Raw genomic sequence first — 14,023 nt, 5'->3', positions numbered from 1 at the left:
GTGGCTAGCATCGATACGATTAGCAATTTATCTCGCAACGTTACCACCGCTTTGCACGAGTAGCAATATCGTCGTCGTGCGGGTCGTCGCTTCCGTTCGTTACCCTCAGCGCGCACGAAAGGTTTCAAGGCTGTTAAAATTCTCGCGAGGAGGCTGAAACCGATCGAATCGCCGCGAAGGAACACCGCCGTCCCGATAAATCGGTCCTTTTTCTTATCCCTATTGGAATCGATCGTGCGTGAGAACGGAGAAAGTAAGCGCGGGGCTAACGAGATCGAGATAATCTCACGTGATCGTTCTAGGCCCGTGGATCGTAACGGTTGCGACCGTTCGATCCGACGGACAGGATACACCGCGAACGAGAGCCTTTGTCCTGAAAGCCACTTGGGAGTTCACACCTTCTCTCGAGACGTCTTCCTCTTGGTTCGCTCGCTTCGTCCTCCTATCAGTGTCTTATCTCGTCGACGATACCGACGGTGAGTCACCAAAAGCCACAAACGCGACAACGTTGCACGGATACGCGGGTACGCGACCACCGATCAGAACACGTCGAGAACGCGATTTCGACGCTCGAGCACCACGACTACGCACTGGACCACCCGGAGTCCACCATTCTCTGATTTCCTTCGACGTTCTCTCCCTTCGTACTGTGTATACGCCAACGAACCACCACCCATCCCTCCGTCCCCTCCGTTCGTCTCTGCCACCCCTAGCCAGCCCGTTATAGTAGGATGCGGGGAGTTACTGGGGTGGGATCAATATGAGGTTGAGCGAACGCGGGAAATTCGCGCGCAGGTCCTTCTCTAACCCCCACCAGCCAACGATACCACCCTACCCCACCTCGACTCTACGCTACCTGTCCTCTTTGCTCGCAGCTTCTGCATCTCCTCGTCGCGATGCCAACGCGTAACCGTTTCTCGCTTTCTCCTATTCCTTGCTTCGTTTTTTTCATTTTTCTCGTTTCGTTCATCATGGTTTCGTGGCCGTCCTGTTCGCCACCACCTCCGCGAGAACCTTCTCCACGATCATCCACGCGCCTTCGCCTATTCGTCGACTTACGTTTCAGCCTGTTTTCTACTCGCCGCCCGGTAAAGACTCTCGATAACCACCCGAAACAAGTTTTTTTTCACGATTCCGTTCCTATCCCCGGGGGAGACTCGACGGGAGAATTGCGTTATCAAAGCGTTCCGTCGGCCCGACAACGTAAGAGGACCAACCGGTATCGCGGACGAATTATTTCGACGATATTGATTTCTCAGACGCCCTAGACGCACGGTCGTTCTTTTTATTTCTACGAGGGTTTTTCGATCGTTTCGAAACTATCCGTTAAGAGTAATTAACAGTCCACGAGTATATTTGTGTCAAGGAAATTTCGCTTCGTCGACTTGGACTATCACGTTTGCACCACCGAGATTTTCTTTATCGTTTCGCTAACAGCTGAACAGAAATATACGTCTATACGTTACACGTACGTGAATATTCATCGCATTATTAATATTGTAGTTACCTCGCGACACAAGTTAATCCAATCGTCTTAGAGTTTATATCGTTCATAATTTTTTATCGAGAGACGAGCGACAGGTAACAATCTTTCCAAGGTTATTCGAGGCCTTGACCTTGGCAAGTATTATCAAAGTCAAGGTCACTCTAAACTGTTCCCCTAATCTGTATAATTATAGTTGAGGTAATTAAAATATATTTCAGCACGTCACGCGTCCGTGAGTACGGCCAAAATAGTAAAGGCATTCTTTGCGCGTGAAAAAATTCTTACTATTGTTTTTGCAATCGTTGAAACGACGTATCGAACGAGCAAAGCAACAATTACGACGAAAGAACATTAACAAATTATATAAAACCTTATCGAATCGATTAACTATTGTCGTACAAAATAAAGGAGAAAGTAAATTTTATTCTTTAAATACATTTCGTATCATCTTGTCTGGTCGAATGTATACAATATTTGCATTTGCAAATATATAACCTACAAAACCTTACGAATAAAACTGATGAACTAATTTTCATTCAAGTATCGAATAAAAGATAAAAGATTAACAGTGTTCTATCCTTTTGTCTCTAATTCTATTATATGTACATCCAACGTACTTTCAACTAAGTAACTTTCTTAAAACACCATGAATTTTAACTCGGCAGAACTAATATTTCCTCTTGAATTCTACAGATTCTAAATATACGAGAACAATGTTTTGCATAGAGTAGGCAAATTAGAAATTAATATAAACGCACAAGGGAAATGGTAAATGCATAAATATGATCGTTGATGTTACTTTAATATATGTAAATTAATAAAAGTAAATTATTAATTTGATAAATCCGAGTTATAGAAAGTGAATAATGAGACGAGCACCGTATAAATTCCAACTCGGCGTTAAAAAGATGTTTCATTATTTTCTCAAAGAAAAGCGAAAAACTATCGAAACGTTTCTAGGTTATGTATGCAAGCGAACTTCGATAGAGCTATCGAGCCACCCACGTTCCATTTCGCTCGCAAAATTAACACCGAGTCGTATCGTAACTAAAGACGGAACGTTCCACGAATTTATAACTGACTACGGAACAATATCTGCGTCTGCAATAGGGATCTCCATTACAGTTAATTCGCCTGTGGGTTCACGGTGTTTAGCATGTGAGAGAGCAAGGGGAGTCTCTGCGGCGCCGACGCAACAGCAAATTGTACCCGGAATCTAAATCTCACCAGTGCCCACATACTCACCTGAGGAACTACGTACTTGTACCCGCATTCCCGATACAAATGGATAGACTGACACTGTGATTAAGTGGCACGGCATCTCGTGTTCACGTGCACGCCTAAACCTCTGTGTCCTGTGAGAGAAAGAGGACGAGAAAAAGAGAAAGAGAGACAGAGAGGGTGTACAGTTGATCGCAAAAGTAACTCGCAAGAATTTTCACATAATGGAACATCAAACGGTTAGTACTAAATTTGATATACTACACGAGGCAAAGTGATAAAATTCCTCTCTGGTCCAAACCAGTTTTATGGTGTTTTTTATTCGCGATCGTTGGTAGCCGTGTTTCGGTGTCGTGTAAACGACGTTTGAGTTGAGAACGCGACTTGTGCGACGCCAAGAACGGCTCGTTCCCTTTTCCGACTTTCTTGAGACGAGTACGTTACGAAAAAGTTTTTGGATACTTTTTAATTTTCCACGAAAGCAAAATCAATGGAAGGGGCGAAACAATACGGAACGCAAGCGACTAAAGTCTCTTAATTTCGAATTCATTTACGTATTCCGAAAAATAATTAAATTTGATAAAATATTGCTAACGAATACGCGGCACGAACGTCTTGTTCTTTGAATCGGAACTTTGGAAATGAAGCGCACGATATAATGCACATAGTTACCAGTCGAACGCTTTAATTAAATTGCATTCGTATCCGACGACACGAGAACTTCCACAAAAGCTGAGCATGTGCTCAATTGCTAAGTACTTAGAGTCCGTCGAAAGCGATACAGAAAAGTGGAGAAGGAATTGAAGAGATAAATAGGTACGATACGCGTTCCAAATCCGATGTTTCCCTCGCGATAATAACGTAATGCGGAAAAATATATCGACTCGCGAAACACATTTCGACGAGTGTTTTATACAAAGCGATTCCAGAGGAAATACAAATACTTTGCCAATAAATTCCGGGGCTAATTTTAGATAAAAAATTTTGCATCGACGTACAGTCGATCGCAAAAATTGTAAATTCGATTCCGAAAGATAAATTACAAGAATACTCGTCCAAAAATTAAAATTTATTTTAGCAGAACTTTCATATATACTCGAATATTGATCGAATACGATCGAAACTTTCGTAAATAGTACATTTGAAATTCTCTGATCTTTTAACAATCGTCTCAGTGGGAAAGGGAACAAAGGAGAAACTTGAAGCCCAAGGTTGCAATTAACGATGTCGATGATGGAAGAGAAATATATTTCTAATGAAAAAATCTGACATTTTATCGAATAAGAAATATTCTAACACAGTACTGCCATCCTTAGCTAATATACTTAGTTCGTAACTTTAATACTTACTAATAGTTATATGTTACGATAAAATAAATTTCATTTTATGTGCATACATACCATCTTATTCCTGGATCAATTATCGCCCAAATTTTCCGTCTAGCCAGTCTGATTATATATTATACAGAGATATCGTTGATCCATTGAAATTTATAGATAATTTCGAATTCGTTAAGGTTAGGTTTGTCGAGTACTCGAGTGCTTGATATAAAAAAATTCAATGTGGTGTCATCTCATCGGTTCGAGGCACGAACTGCGCGTAATACTGGTAATACAGGAACCTTCGAGTCGATAATAAAGCGATACTACAGAAATCTGCTACACCTACAGTTGTGAAAAGAAAATGTCGGTACGTGTCTATAAGAGAGGAACCAGACATTCCCCATTACCTGTTCTACGAAATCATAGTGATAAATAATAACTGTATTAAACAAATTTCTCTACTGCGTATCGATCTGTTAGCTTCAAATATTTTACAATAAGATCGCATCATTTAGGAAATAGAAGATATTCACTGATTTTATAATTTTATTGAACATAACCTCTTATTATTCCTAAAAGATTTTTAACAAACTTATATTCCTATATCGACATTCGAATCTAAACGATAGTCGTTGCGACGTCTATTGTCTCGTTCGTTCTTTAGTTTCCCTTAATACCATCGCGCAATTTATCCTCGGAAACTAATATAATGAGATTCGTCATGGGATCTTCGCGATCGTAATCGCGAAGCAGATTCCTGGAAAGATTGTATCGCATCGAACGAGAAAAGGGGAAGCTTCGAGCGGACGGGACATTAATAATACGCCTAATGGGGTTTTCGGGTCTAACCACAAGTCCCGACCAACCGTAACATAGAACCAATTTTCACGGTGATTTTAAATTCATCTTGCCGAAATATCGCAACGCTCGCTAATGAGATTCCGTTGGTCCTTTTTTCGTCGTGGTCCGTCGTCTAACAAGGACGACACTGATTCTGCGGTTTAACAAGGGGAATTTCGGTCAGTCTCGTTTATCAGACGATTAACGCGTTCACCGCAATTTAAAAAAGTCTTAAAAGGCTTGAAAGTCCACCGCACGGCTTGCCGACCGAGCAAACAACACGGACGTGACAAATTTTACCAACGAAACTCTGACTTTCGTTACTCTTCGACCGACGCATAGTAGGCCATTTTTCCCCTATCTTCATGACAAAATGTTATTCCACCGACGGTAATCTTAAATAAGAGATCTTAAATATACATGTATATGTAGATATATCTTTTGGAAATTAACTATCCAGTGTCCATTACGTTGTCGTTTGACAATATATTGAGATAGTAAAAAATAATTACGGGAAATAAAATTGTGAAACTGGTGAAATTTAAATGGATCAAATTGACTAAGCACGAAACGAACGAAAGGAGGGGGGATATAATAAGGATAGAGAACAGAATGGCGACTTCTCGAATGTAGAATGGGCAGCGATGGCTCAAATGGTCCGTATTTCAATAATGATAAATCACCCTGGTTCGACGCAACGACAGACATGGCCGGTTTCAAGATCTCACCGCGAGATATCACCGTCAGGGGTCTATCTCGTGCCTTCTATCTTATACGGTCCTGTCTCCTCCTGTGCCCTACAGGACGTTTCAAAGCTCGTGACTTTCATCCGTGAAAGAATCTTCTTCGGAAATGCTCTCGAAACTACGTATTCTCCGATTTGGGGGATTAGACGTTCGAAAAGAAATCTAAAGGAGGCTAACGAAACATAGGAAAATAATTCGAGAATTTAAAGATTTAGAAATTCCACTTGTAAAAATTACGAATAAAAATAGAAATATCGAAGTTTTGAAGTCCTTTCCTTTTGCACACGATCCAATAAAATTGTCAAAGGAACGTATGTGCGTGGAACGGAACAGTAGTGGTTTAATCAAAATCGGTTCGCTAGATTTTTAATTAATCCGAAACGAAGGAAAAGAGACAAACAAATCAACGAATAGAAAAAATTCTAAACACACATGATTCGACTAAAATACTCTATAAACGTCCAAGTTGGAACTACCTAAAAATGTTACAATTACAAACAAAATTACAATTTTATTTATCAATCGATCATTTTTCTGACACTACGAACGATATTTGTGCAACGAATGCGAATTTGCGTTGTAACTTCACGGACACTCTGTATACTATTCCAACTTTCCCCTGATCAATGTTTCCAGGGACTCTTCGAGTCTCTAGCAAACATCCGTGAAAGAGACTTTAATTAACTTAAATAGTAGTTCGTTACTTCAGGAAACAGAATTAACGCACCACGTATGTACATGCATGTATAACGCTTACACCGAGACAGCACTTTATACTACTTCCCAGGACCGAATTAATGCCATCTAATACCCTAAACACAGCTCATGGGCACACCCTTTTATTTACAATTACTACTCTATGCGTATGATAGTTTGAAAGAATCGAAAACGCGGATACGTAAGGGCAAGTTAATATTAAAATTGCAGAAAAATGAAAAATCATATAGTCGGATCGTTAATGGATTTGAAAGAAAAAGTTGGTTGCAAAGGGATTTAATAATTCGTCGATCGACGATGAGGAGCTCCGGCGTGTCTCCGATACGCGATACGTATTCATCTCTTCCGGGGACTTACCTCGTCTACGAAAGATCTCGGCTGCATATTGGTCCAGCACATTTTGCACGGGCAGGCGTCTTTTTCCTTGAAATTCTCGGTCCGTTCCCGGTCCCGTGTAGCGACCTGAGGCGGGGGTGGAGGCACAGGCGGCGGAAGAGGACTAGTGGCGACCTCGAGGCTATCCGAACTGGAGTTATGACGTCGCGGCGGCGTTATGTTGGTCAGATTCCCTTGCGTGGGCTGCTTGGTCTCCGACTTGGAATGCGACGGGGACAAGTATACGTTGAGCATGCACTTGTTTTGTTGAGGCTGCGGCCGCAAGAAATCGTCCAACAGATAAAAGCTCTGGGCCCTGCTGGATCTCGTGAACGCGGTGCGCGTCTCCGCGGCCGGCTGATCGACTTTCCCTATATTCTCGCGATTCGACGCGCCTATGCACTCGTCGTAGAACTGGTGTATAGCCGGAAGGTGTCTGTCCTCGGCGTCCCTGTCCGTTGATTCCGCGGCGTCCTGATACAGCCTGCGGCTGACCTTCGATCGTCCCGTCTGACTAAATTCCCCGTTCTCTCTGTAAACGTCCCTGCTGACTCGCGACACGCGGGCGGAATAGGACGTGGGCTGCTGATAACGCGACGACTTGTAACCGGAGCCGCGCAGATCCTCCCGGACGTGGTCGGCCTCGATCATCGAGACGCTCATGTTGTGGGACATGGAGTGATGGACCGCGTGCGAGCCGCTTGGGGCCCTCAGCAGAGCGCCCAGGGACCGCCACGTCCTGTCCAGCTGTCTGCTGGAGTTGGACGACACGGAGGATCGGGTCCACTTTCGGTCGTTGGCCGGCGACGTGAGCGTGTTGTTGCCCACGGACCACTTCCGGTCGTTCGCCGGCGAGGTCACCGACGGCCACTTTCTTTCGTTCGACGGCGAGGCCATCGACGCGTTCGACCACTTTCGCTCGGACGACGACACCGTGGTGGTGGTGGTGGTCGTGGTGGTCAGCGCGCAGTCCGCGGACGTGCCGTTCAGCTGATCCTCCCGTTGTCTGGCTTTCCACCAGGACGAGGTCGAGGTGAAAAGTATCAGGGCGCCTCTGAGGGGGTTCTGGTTCTTCGAGGCGACGCCTTTCGGCGAGTGTTCGCGGTCCTTGATCTTCAGCGAGCAGTCGCGGAAGTTCGAGTCGCACTCGCAGTCGCTGAACGCCGACGCGTCCCGGTCCCACAACGCGCTCTTCTGCGCCGCCACCTCCTCCTCGTGGTAGAGCGTGGCGTTGGTGCTACGCAGACGGGGCCTGATCTTAACGAAACCGTAATCGTTGCTGTCCTGTATGGACTCGAGCGCCTCGACGCGATGCTGAACGGTGCCCGTCGACGGTTGCAGCAACGACGTCTGACCGGACGCGTACTGATGATGGCTGCCTCTCAGCTGCAAGCTCGGCTGTTGCAACAGCGTCGAGGTCCTCGCCCGGTGTCCCTCGCCGGCGGTGCTGCGCTGCAGACAAGAGAAGCTCGCCGAGTGTCGCAAGCTCGAGGGCGGATTTCCCGGTTGACTCACTCCCAACATCTTTTCCCTCTTTGATATGGTCGGTCTTTGATCTCGAGCGTCGGAGAAAAAGAGATTTCACTCGGGACGGATCGATGCTTTAGCTCGTCATTACTACTACGGGGCCAGCGATCTTTGTCGATTGTTCCTGCGGCGGCACGCGCGACGACGATAACCTTTCCGTGTTTAGCTGCTCCCTTCTGCACATCCTCGACGCGATTTTCCTGGTACAGGCGGCTACATCCTCGTTGCTCTCGATGCCTTTCGTACCGTACGCAGACGGTTCGTACGAAATCTGTAACAGAAAGTAGGAACAGGATAGGGGCTAGCAACTCAAAAGAAAAACGACGAATCGATGCGTCGATGCATGGGCCGGCGAGGAAATCAAACGATCATGGGCGATCTTCATTTTCGGGGATGAAAAATAGCACCTTTCGTACTTTTTTTTTTACCGATACGTGTTACTCGCAATCTTGTTCGACAAAAAATAGTCACGATTGCAAAAGTTACCGAAACTCAAGGTGTTTTAACCGTCAAGAAACACTTATTATGTAGGAAACAAATTCAACCAAGTAAAACTGATCGTTTTTAGCGGGTTAGATCGAAAAATGTGAGCGTGTCAAGGAGTTAATGAAATATTAAAATTTCCTTTGCGAACACGATGCGTACGAAGCAAGCGTTTCCCATGCTTTTCAACTCAAGAGGGATGCAACCGCGTTAAAAAGAAGCTGTGGAGGTAAAACAACAGAAAGCAAAAACAAATTCAAAGATAATTGCAGGGGTAATGGTGACTTAAAATCAGGGAGAGATCTATCCTAGGTTGGGTTCGGATATCAATCGATGCACGTTTAAATTATATTTCTCAATTATCCGAGTTTGTTCGTCGAAACTTGTACGGTGAGCGTCCAAAGGTTCCCGCGGACTTGTTTAACGGCGAATCGCATAGTTCTCGAGCCACGTTGAAAAATGCGAAGGAAACGCACTTTCGTATTTCGCTGAAGTTCGTGGCCTTTTCGTAGCGTCGTAGAAACGTTGAATGGGGCACGATGAATCGAGTTTCTCGTGCGCTATCGAGCCGATAGGATGGTTCGACGGGCGCATTTCGAATGCTAATTAAAATTCTCTGGGCTGCTGACGGGTCACTGTTAGCGTCCGAGAGACGATACGCGAGTATCTTGGCGACACTGAATGCCTCGCTGGTCGGTTCGCATACTTTGGCCGAACAACGACCGCGACTGCTTCTGATTTGCAGAGTCACGAGACCACGTGACGCTCTTTCGTGCATTTCTCAGCGACGAAATCATTTCGCGCGTATTACGAAACCGAAACAGTGTTAACGCTGTTCGCTACCAGCGTTCAGGTGGAAAATCCTCCGTCACGGATCACGCTGTATTTCTAACAATCTTATTCGATACAGTACATGCTTTCAATTATCTACAAATAAAATACATTTAATGGATCAAACGAATATTTATATTCATAGATGTAATATTTATACATATAACGTGACGACCTATAAATGGTAGAACGATACAATATAGGTGAATAAATTAACGGATGACTATTAGTACTTTTTTTATAATATAATCGATATTCCTGTTTATGCTGCCTACTTATATCGATAGTAATGGTATTCTGAAAGAGAAAACAAATAATTGCCGTGTACCATAGTTTCTCAAGCATACAAATAACGACGCATCTTTCCACCGAATTAACAATCGAAAGTGTGTTAATCAGACCAGCCACGATAATCGACATTTTCTATAGCTAGAGCGAGATGTAAATGAAAAAAAAAAAGAAAGTTAGTGTGTTCTATATGCCGCGATGATTTTCTGTTAGAAAATGCAGAAAAACAAGACATAAAAATTGTTTTCCGTTAAAAGTTAAATAAATAGTTTTAACAAAGAATCGTACATTTCGCATAATCTACTGATAAATATTAAAGGGTAACGAATATAAACGAAAAACGCCAATGCAACGAGTTGCATAGTTTCTTTCAAAGAAAACAAAAAGACGCGTAGAAGGAGCTCCCCCGTAAGGGTCAAACGGAGAAACGATTCCGTTCGAATCGGAGAAACAAGCGCAATGTCGTCGAATGAAATGGAATTCGACGATTGTAACGGGTATATGGAACGAGTTATGTACATGTCTCCCCAAGATTTCTCTGACTTTATGGCAACGGCACGCGGCTGTCTACCGCGTGTCTATGTAGGTGCAAAACAGTGAATGGTTTTTCAAGGCACGAAAGTAAGCAACGCCCACACGCAGCCGATGCTAATGTAAAAAGGCAAGGCCGTTCGCGCGGATAAAAGTTCACTGCATCATTGCGAAACCGATCGGCCTGTTGCGACAACAATGCCGCCTAATGGGACACCAGCGAATCTGAGCGAGAACTTGGTTTTAATTCCGCTACGCGATACCAATTAGACGCCGATACGCGCGGAGCCTATACTTTCTACTATGCTTGCTCGTACCTGCGCGAGCTATTATTGCTTCAGTGCGTTCTTTTACGCCGATCGAGGGGGGGAGAAAATTTCAACACACGGAGAAACGAGCAATCTCTTTGTCCTTGCGCCGGATATTTTTGATAAAATGCGCCTCGGATACGAATATTTCATCGAATATAATCTGACGGGAGGGATAACAATGGCGAACGCCAATTTCGAGATGGTGGGCTCGCGTCCGCGATATTACAATAATCGTAGGTTCTGTACGATACACCTTCACGCATCAAAAATTCACCAACGGTCGAATATTTATTTATTCATTTATTTAATCGATACAAGGGAGGCTCCGTTAGCGTACAAAGAAGTAGAGCATGATAATCGAAATGGGGTTGTAAAGGTAATTTTTTAACGCGAACTGAGTAAACAACGTAAGGACAAAACGTTGAAAAATTTTAAATACACAGTTTTTAAATCGTGATTACGATCAGACAGATTATTAATCTTTATCGAGTGGAATTATTATTCGAAAAACTTGCCCAAAGCCAATATGTTATTTATTACTTTATACACCGAATGTACGATTGGCGTAACCATAATAAATTATTTCCAAGTGTATCTAAATGTCTGATAATGCGTTTCTCGCATAAACGCGATTATTATCTTGGTAACTCTCTTTTAACACTTGTGAATAATGTACATGATCTTGGAATACATTTTTCATCAAAGCTTTCTTTTGGAAAACATATCGTACGTACGAGTACTGTAGCATTTAGAACTCTTGGCTTTATTAGTAGGATGGCCAAATATATTTTAAAGATACTAGTACAATACGTTACTTGCATTGCACTTTAGTACGTTTGAAAATAAAATATGCCTCGGTGATTTGGTCGTCCTGTTATATTTATCAAACAAACATTCCTGAAAGGGTACAACACAAACTTTTACGACTAGCAGCAACAGACCATGAATATTTATCGGTTCAACTTAATCTAAATATTTGGCCGCTTGAGCATCGTCGTATCAAATCTGACCTAGTTTTCATTTACAAAGTTCTTAATAGATTGGTCATGTCTCCTGAAATACTCTCCATGTTGCATCTAACGATACCTAGATTAACCGCAAGAAGACACCATACGATCATATATCAAGAATTTCATTCTACGTTATATGGAAAGTTTATCTGTGTCAATTGCTTAATAATCGATTACTTCTACTCCTCTCAGACCACATTCATACAGAAATTAGATAATAAATTTTCTAAGTAGTACGTTTACTTGCAATTTGTCACGTCATCGCTCGATTTTATATTTACATATATTTTCACACTTACGTCTCTCTATCTTTGTATACGAATAAGGAGATTCGTGTACCCATAAACAAACAAATGATAGATAAATATACGATTTTAGCCTCCCCGTATGGGATAGTCAAAGAATAAGTGCCGACAGGTTATTGGTGTTAAATTGAAATCGACGTTTGTTACTGCCCGCCCCTCCTCTTCTCGAGAACGCCCATCGGTGAGATACGTTCGGTGGCAAAATACGAAGAAACGGGTCTTTCCTTCCCTAGCTTTCAGCGACGAATCAAAGACACGATTTTCTGCGGTTTAATTCCGACATCCGCTACGTTCGAGATCGCGATCTCGCGAAGCTCGCTTGCAATTCTAATGCAGTCATTAACCAGCATCGTTTAAGTGGAAAAACGTCCGTCTCTCTTTGCCTGGCCCTCCACTTTCTTGCTCGCCCACTAAAATTCCGCACTCTCGCGAAGTTACCTGGCAAAACGCAAAGCGGCGTTTAATTAATCTCGCCGACTTGACCGAATTTTTTGAGCGGCGCGATGCGGATCATCCTAGAAACCGCAGAACTGTATAGCATTCAGTGCATGAAAAGCAAGGAAAACGGAGGCGGCTGTGTTAATGCACCGAGCGCCCGCGTATCGCGAAATAAATCGCTCGTTGTCGAAGGCAATTGAAACGACGGAAAAGAGAAAAAAGAAAAAAAAAGAAATAAAAATAGAAAAGGAAAGAGAAGAAAGAACCAGACGGTTTTCGAACGACGGATGTTTATACGGTGGCTCATGCATATGCGCGTCGAGCCTTATACGCGATTCTAAAATCTGTCGTTCGTCATTGTTCGCGAAAGGATTGCGAGTTGGAGGAACGACATTCTAGAAGCACCGGTAACGGAAACCATATTGTTGAATATCGATGAATATTAATAATTACGATCGAACCTCCAGGGAAGAACTAAAAAATCTTCGAGTTAAGGTAAATGTACCAATAACTTGTGGCGGGGTGTATCATTTACCGAAAATATAGTTTCAAAACGTTCCGGAAAAATTATTTTTAGTTGCGGGGGTCAATTACAATTATTTTTGGTGAATAGACATACCCCCGAAATCCTACGCACTTTCGAGAAAAAAATTCCTTACCGAAAATCTAATTTCTGGCCAGGAATGATTCTCCGAAAATATGGAAAATCATAACTTCTGAACAGATTGGAAGATTTTAGTGTTTCGAAATGCAAACAACGTGTATTTTAGTGAAGAATGTATAGGAATTCCAAGGATACTTGGAAAGTTGTTCCTTAATCCTGTAAAGTGACAAAAAAGTCCATAAAAATGGCCCTAATTCCTCGTTTTTATCGCTTTATACGTAGGTATAGTCCAATTATCCGGCATATTTAATTTTTCGGCATTGCCCCAATCCCGGGTATGTCGGATAATCCAAGTTTTACTGCATTTAGTGTTGGTTGCATCGAAGGAAGAAGAACCGTCCGCGAATATGAACCCGATGTATGCCGATCTGTTGCGAGATTTCTGTGCGTGTGTGGGTACACGTTGAAAGGAATCGGCGTATCGTTGATACAGCATCTACCTTTCGCCCGATAATGATGCATCGTCGCAATATTCGACGGTGGATACATTTAAAGCGGTGGTTGGCGAGCATGCAACCGAGTCCAAATACGCAGTTCGGTAAACGAAGGAAGCCAATTATATGTACGATTCCCGGGCCAGGTACGGCGAAAAAGAAAGCAGAAGAGCCGGTGGAACGACGAAGGGACGAGCGGAGGAGGCGGATAAGTAGAGCTTGTTAGACCAAAAGGAAAGATAAAACTTGACGGCGCACGAGAAACCGCCGGGGACGAGAAGAGAGAAAGAAACGGCGCGTGCCGCGGGTAAAGAAAGCGTGAACTTTTATATAATTAGAGACTATATAAATTACGCTCATTAATTGCCAGCACATCGTCGATCCCGCATCGACGATCGTTAGCGCGGCGTGCTTGCATGCCGATCCTTTGTTACTGATTGGCGTGTTAATTATATTGCTGCCGATTCCGACACACTACGTACTTGTTCGAGCCT

At 43.3% G+C, this 14,023-nt stretch overlaps 1 protein-coding gene across 5 annotated transcripts in view; it reads right to left on the bottom strand.

Annotated features, from left to right (window-relative positions):
• The window catches only part of LOC143348384 (uncharacterized), a 117,891-nt gene that overhangs the window by 83,462 nt on the left and 20,406 nt on the right, over positions 1 to 14,023 (bottom strand). For all 5 annotated transcript variants that reach the window (XM_076778527.1, XM_076778529.1, XM_076778530.1 and 2 more), the window contains one exon: positions 6,690 to 8,505. In XM_076778527.1, the coding sequence (XP_076634642.1) occupies positions 6,690 to 8,231 (1,542 nt within the window). In that variant the 5' untranslated portion in view covers positions 8,232 to 8,505. The remainder of the gene's footprint in view (positions 1 to 6,689; positions 8,506 to 14,023) is intronic.

This window comes from Colletes latitarsis, chromosome 11 (genome assembly GCF_051014445.1).
Source record: "Colletes latitarsis isolate SP2378_abdomen chromosome 11, iyColLati1, whole genome shotgun sequence".
In the NCBI taxonomy this organism is placed as follows: Eukaryota; Metazoa; Arthropoda; class Insecta; order Hymenoptera; family Colletidae; genus Colletes; species Colletes latitarsis.
This window is presented reverse-complemented; position numbering and strand designations above follow the sequence as displayed.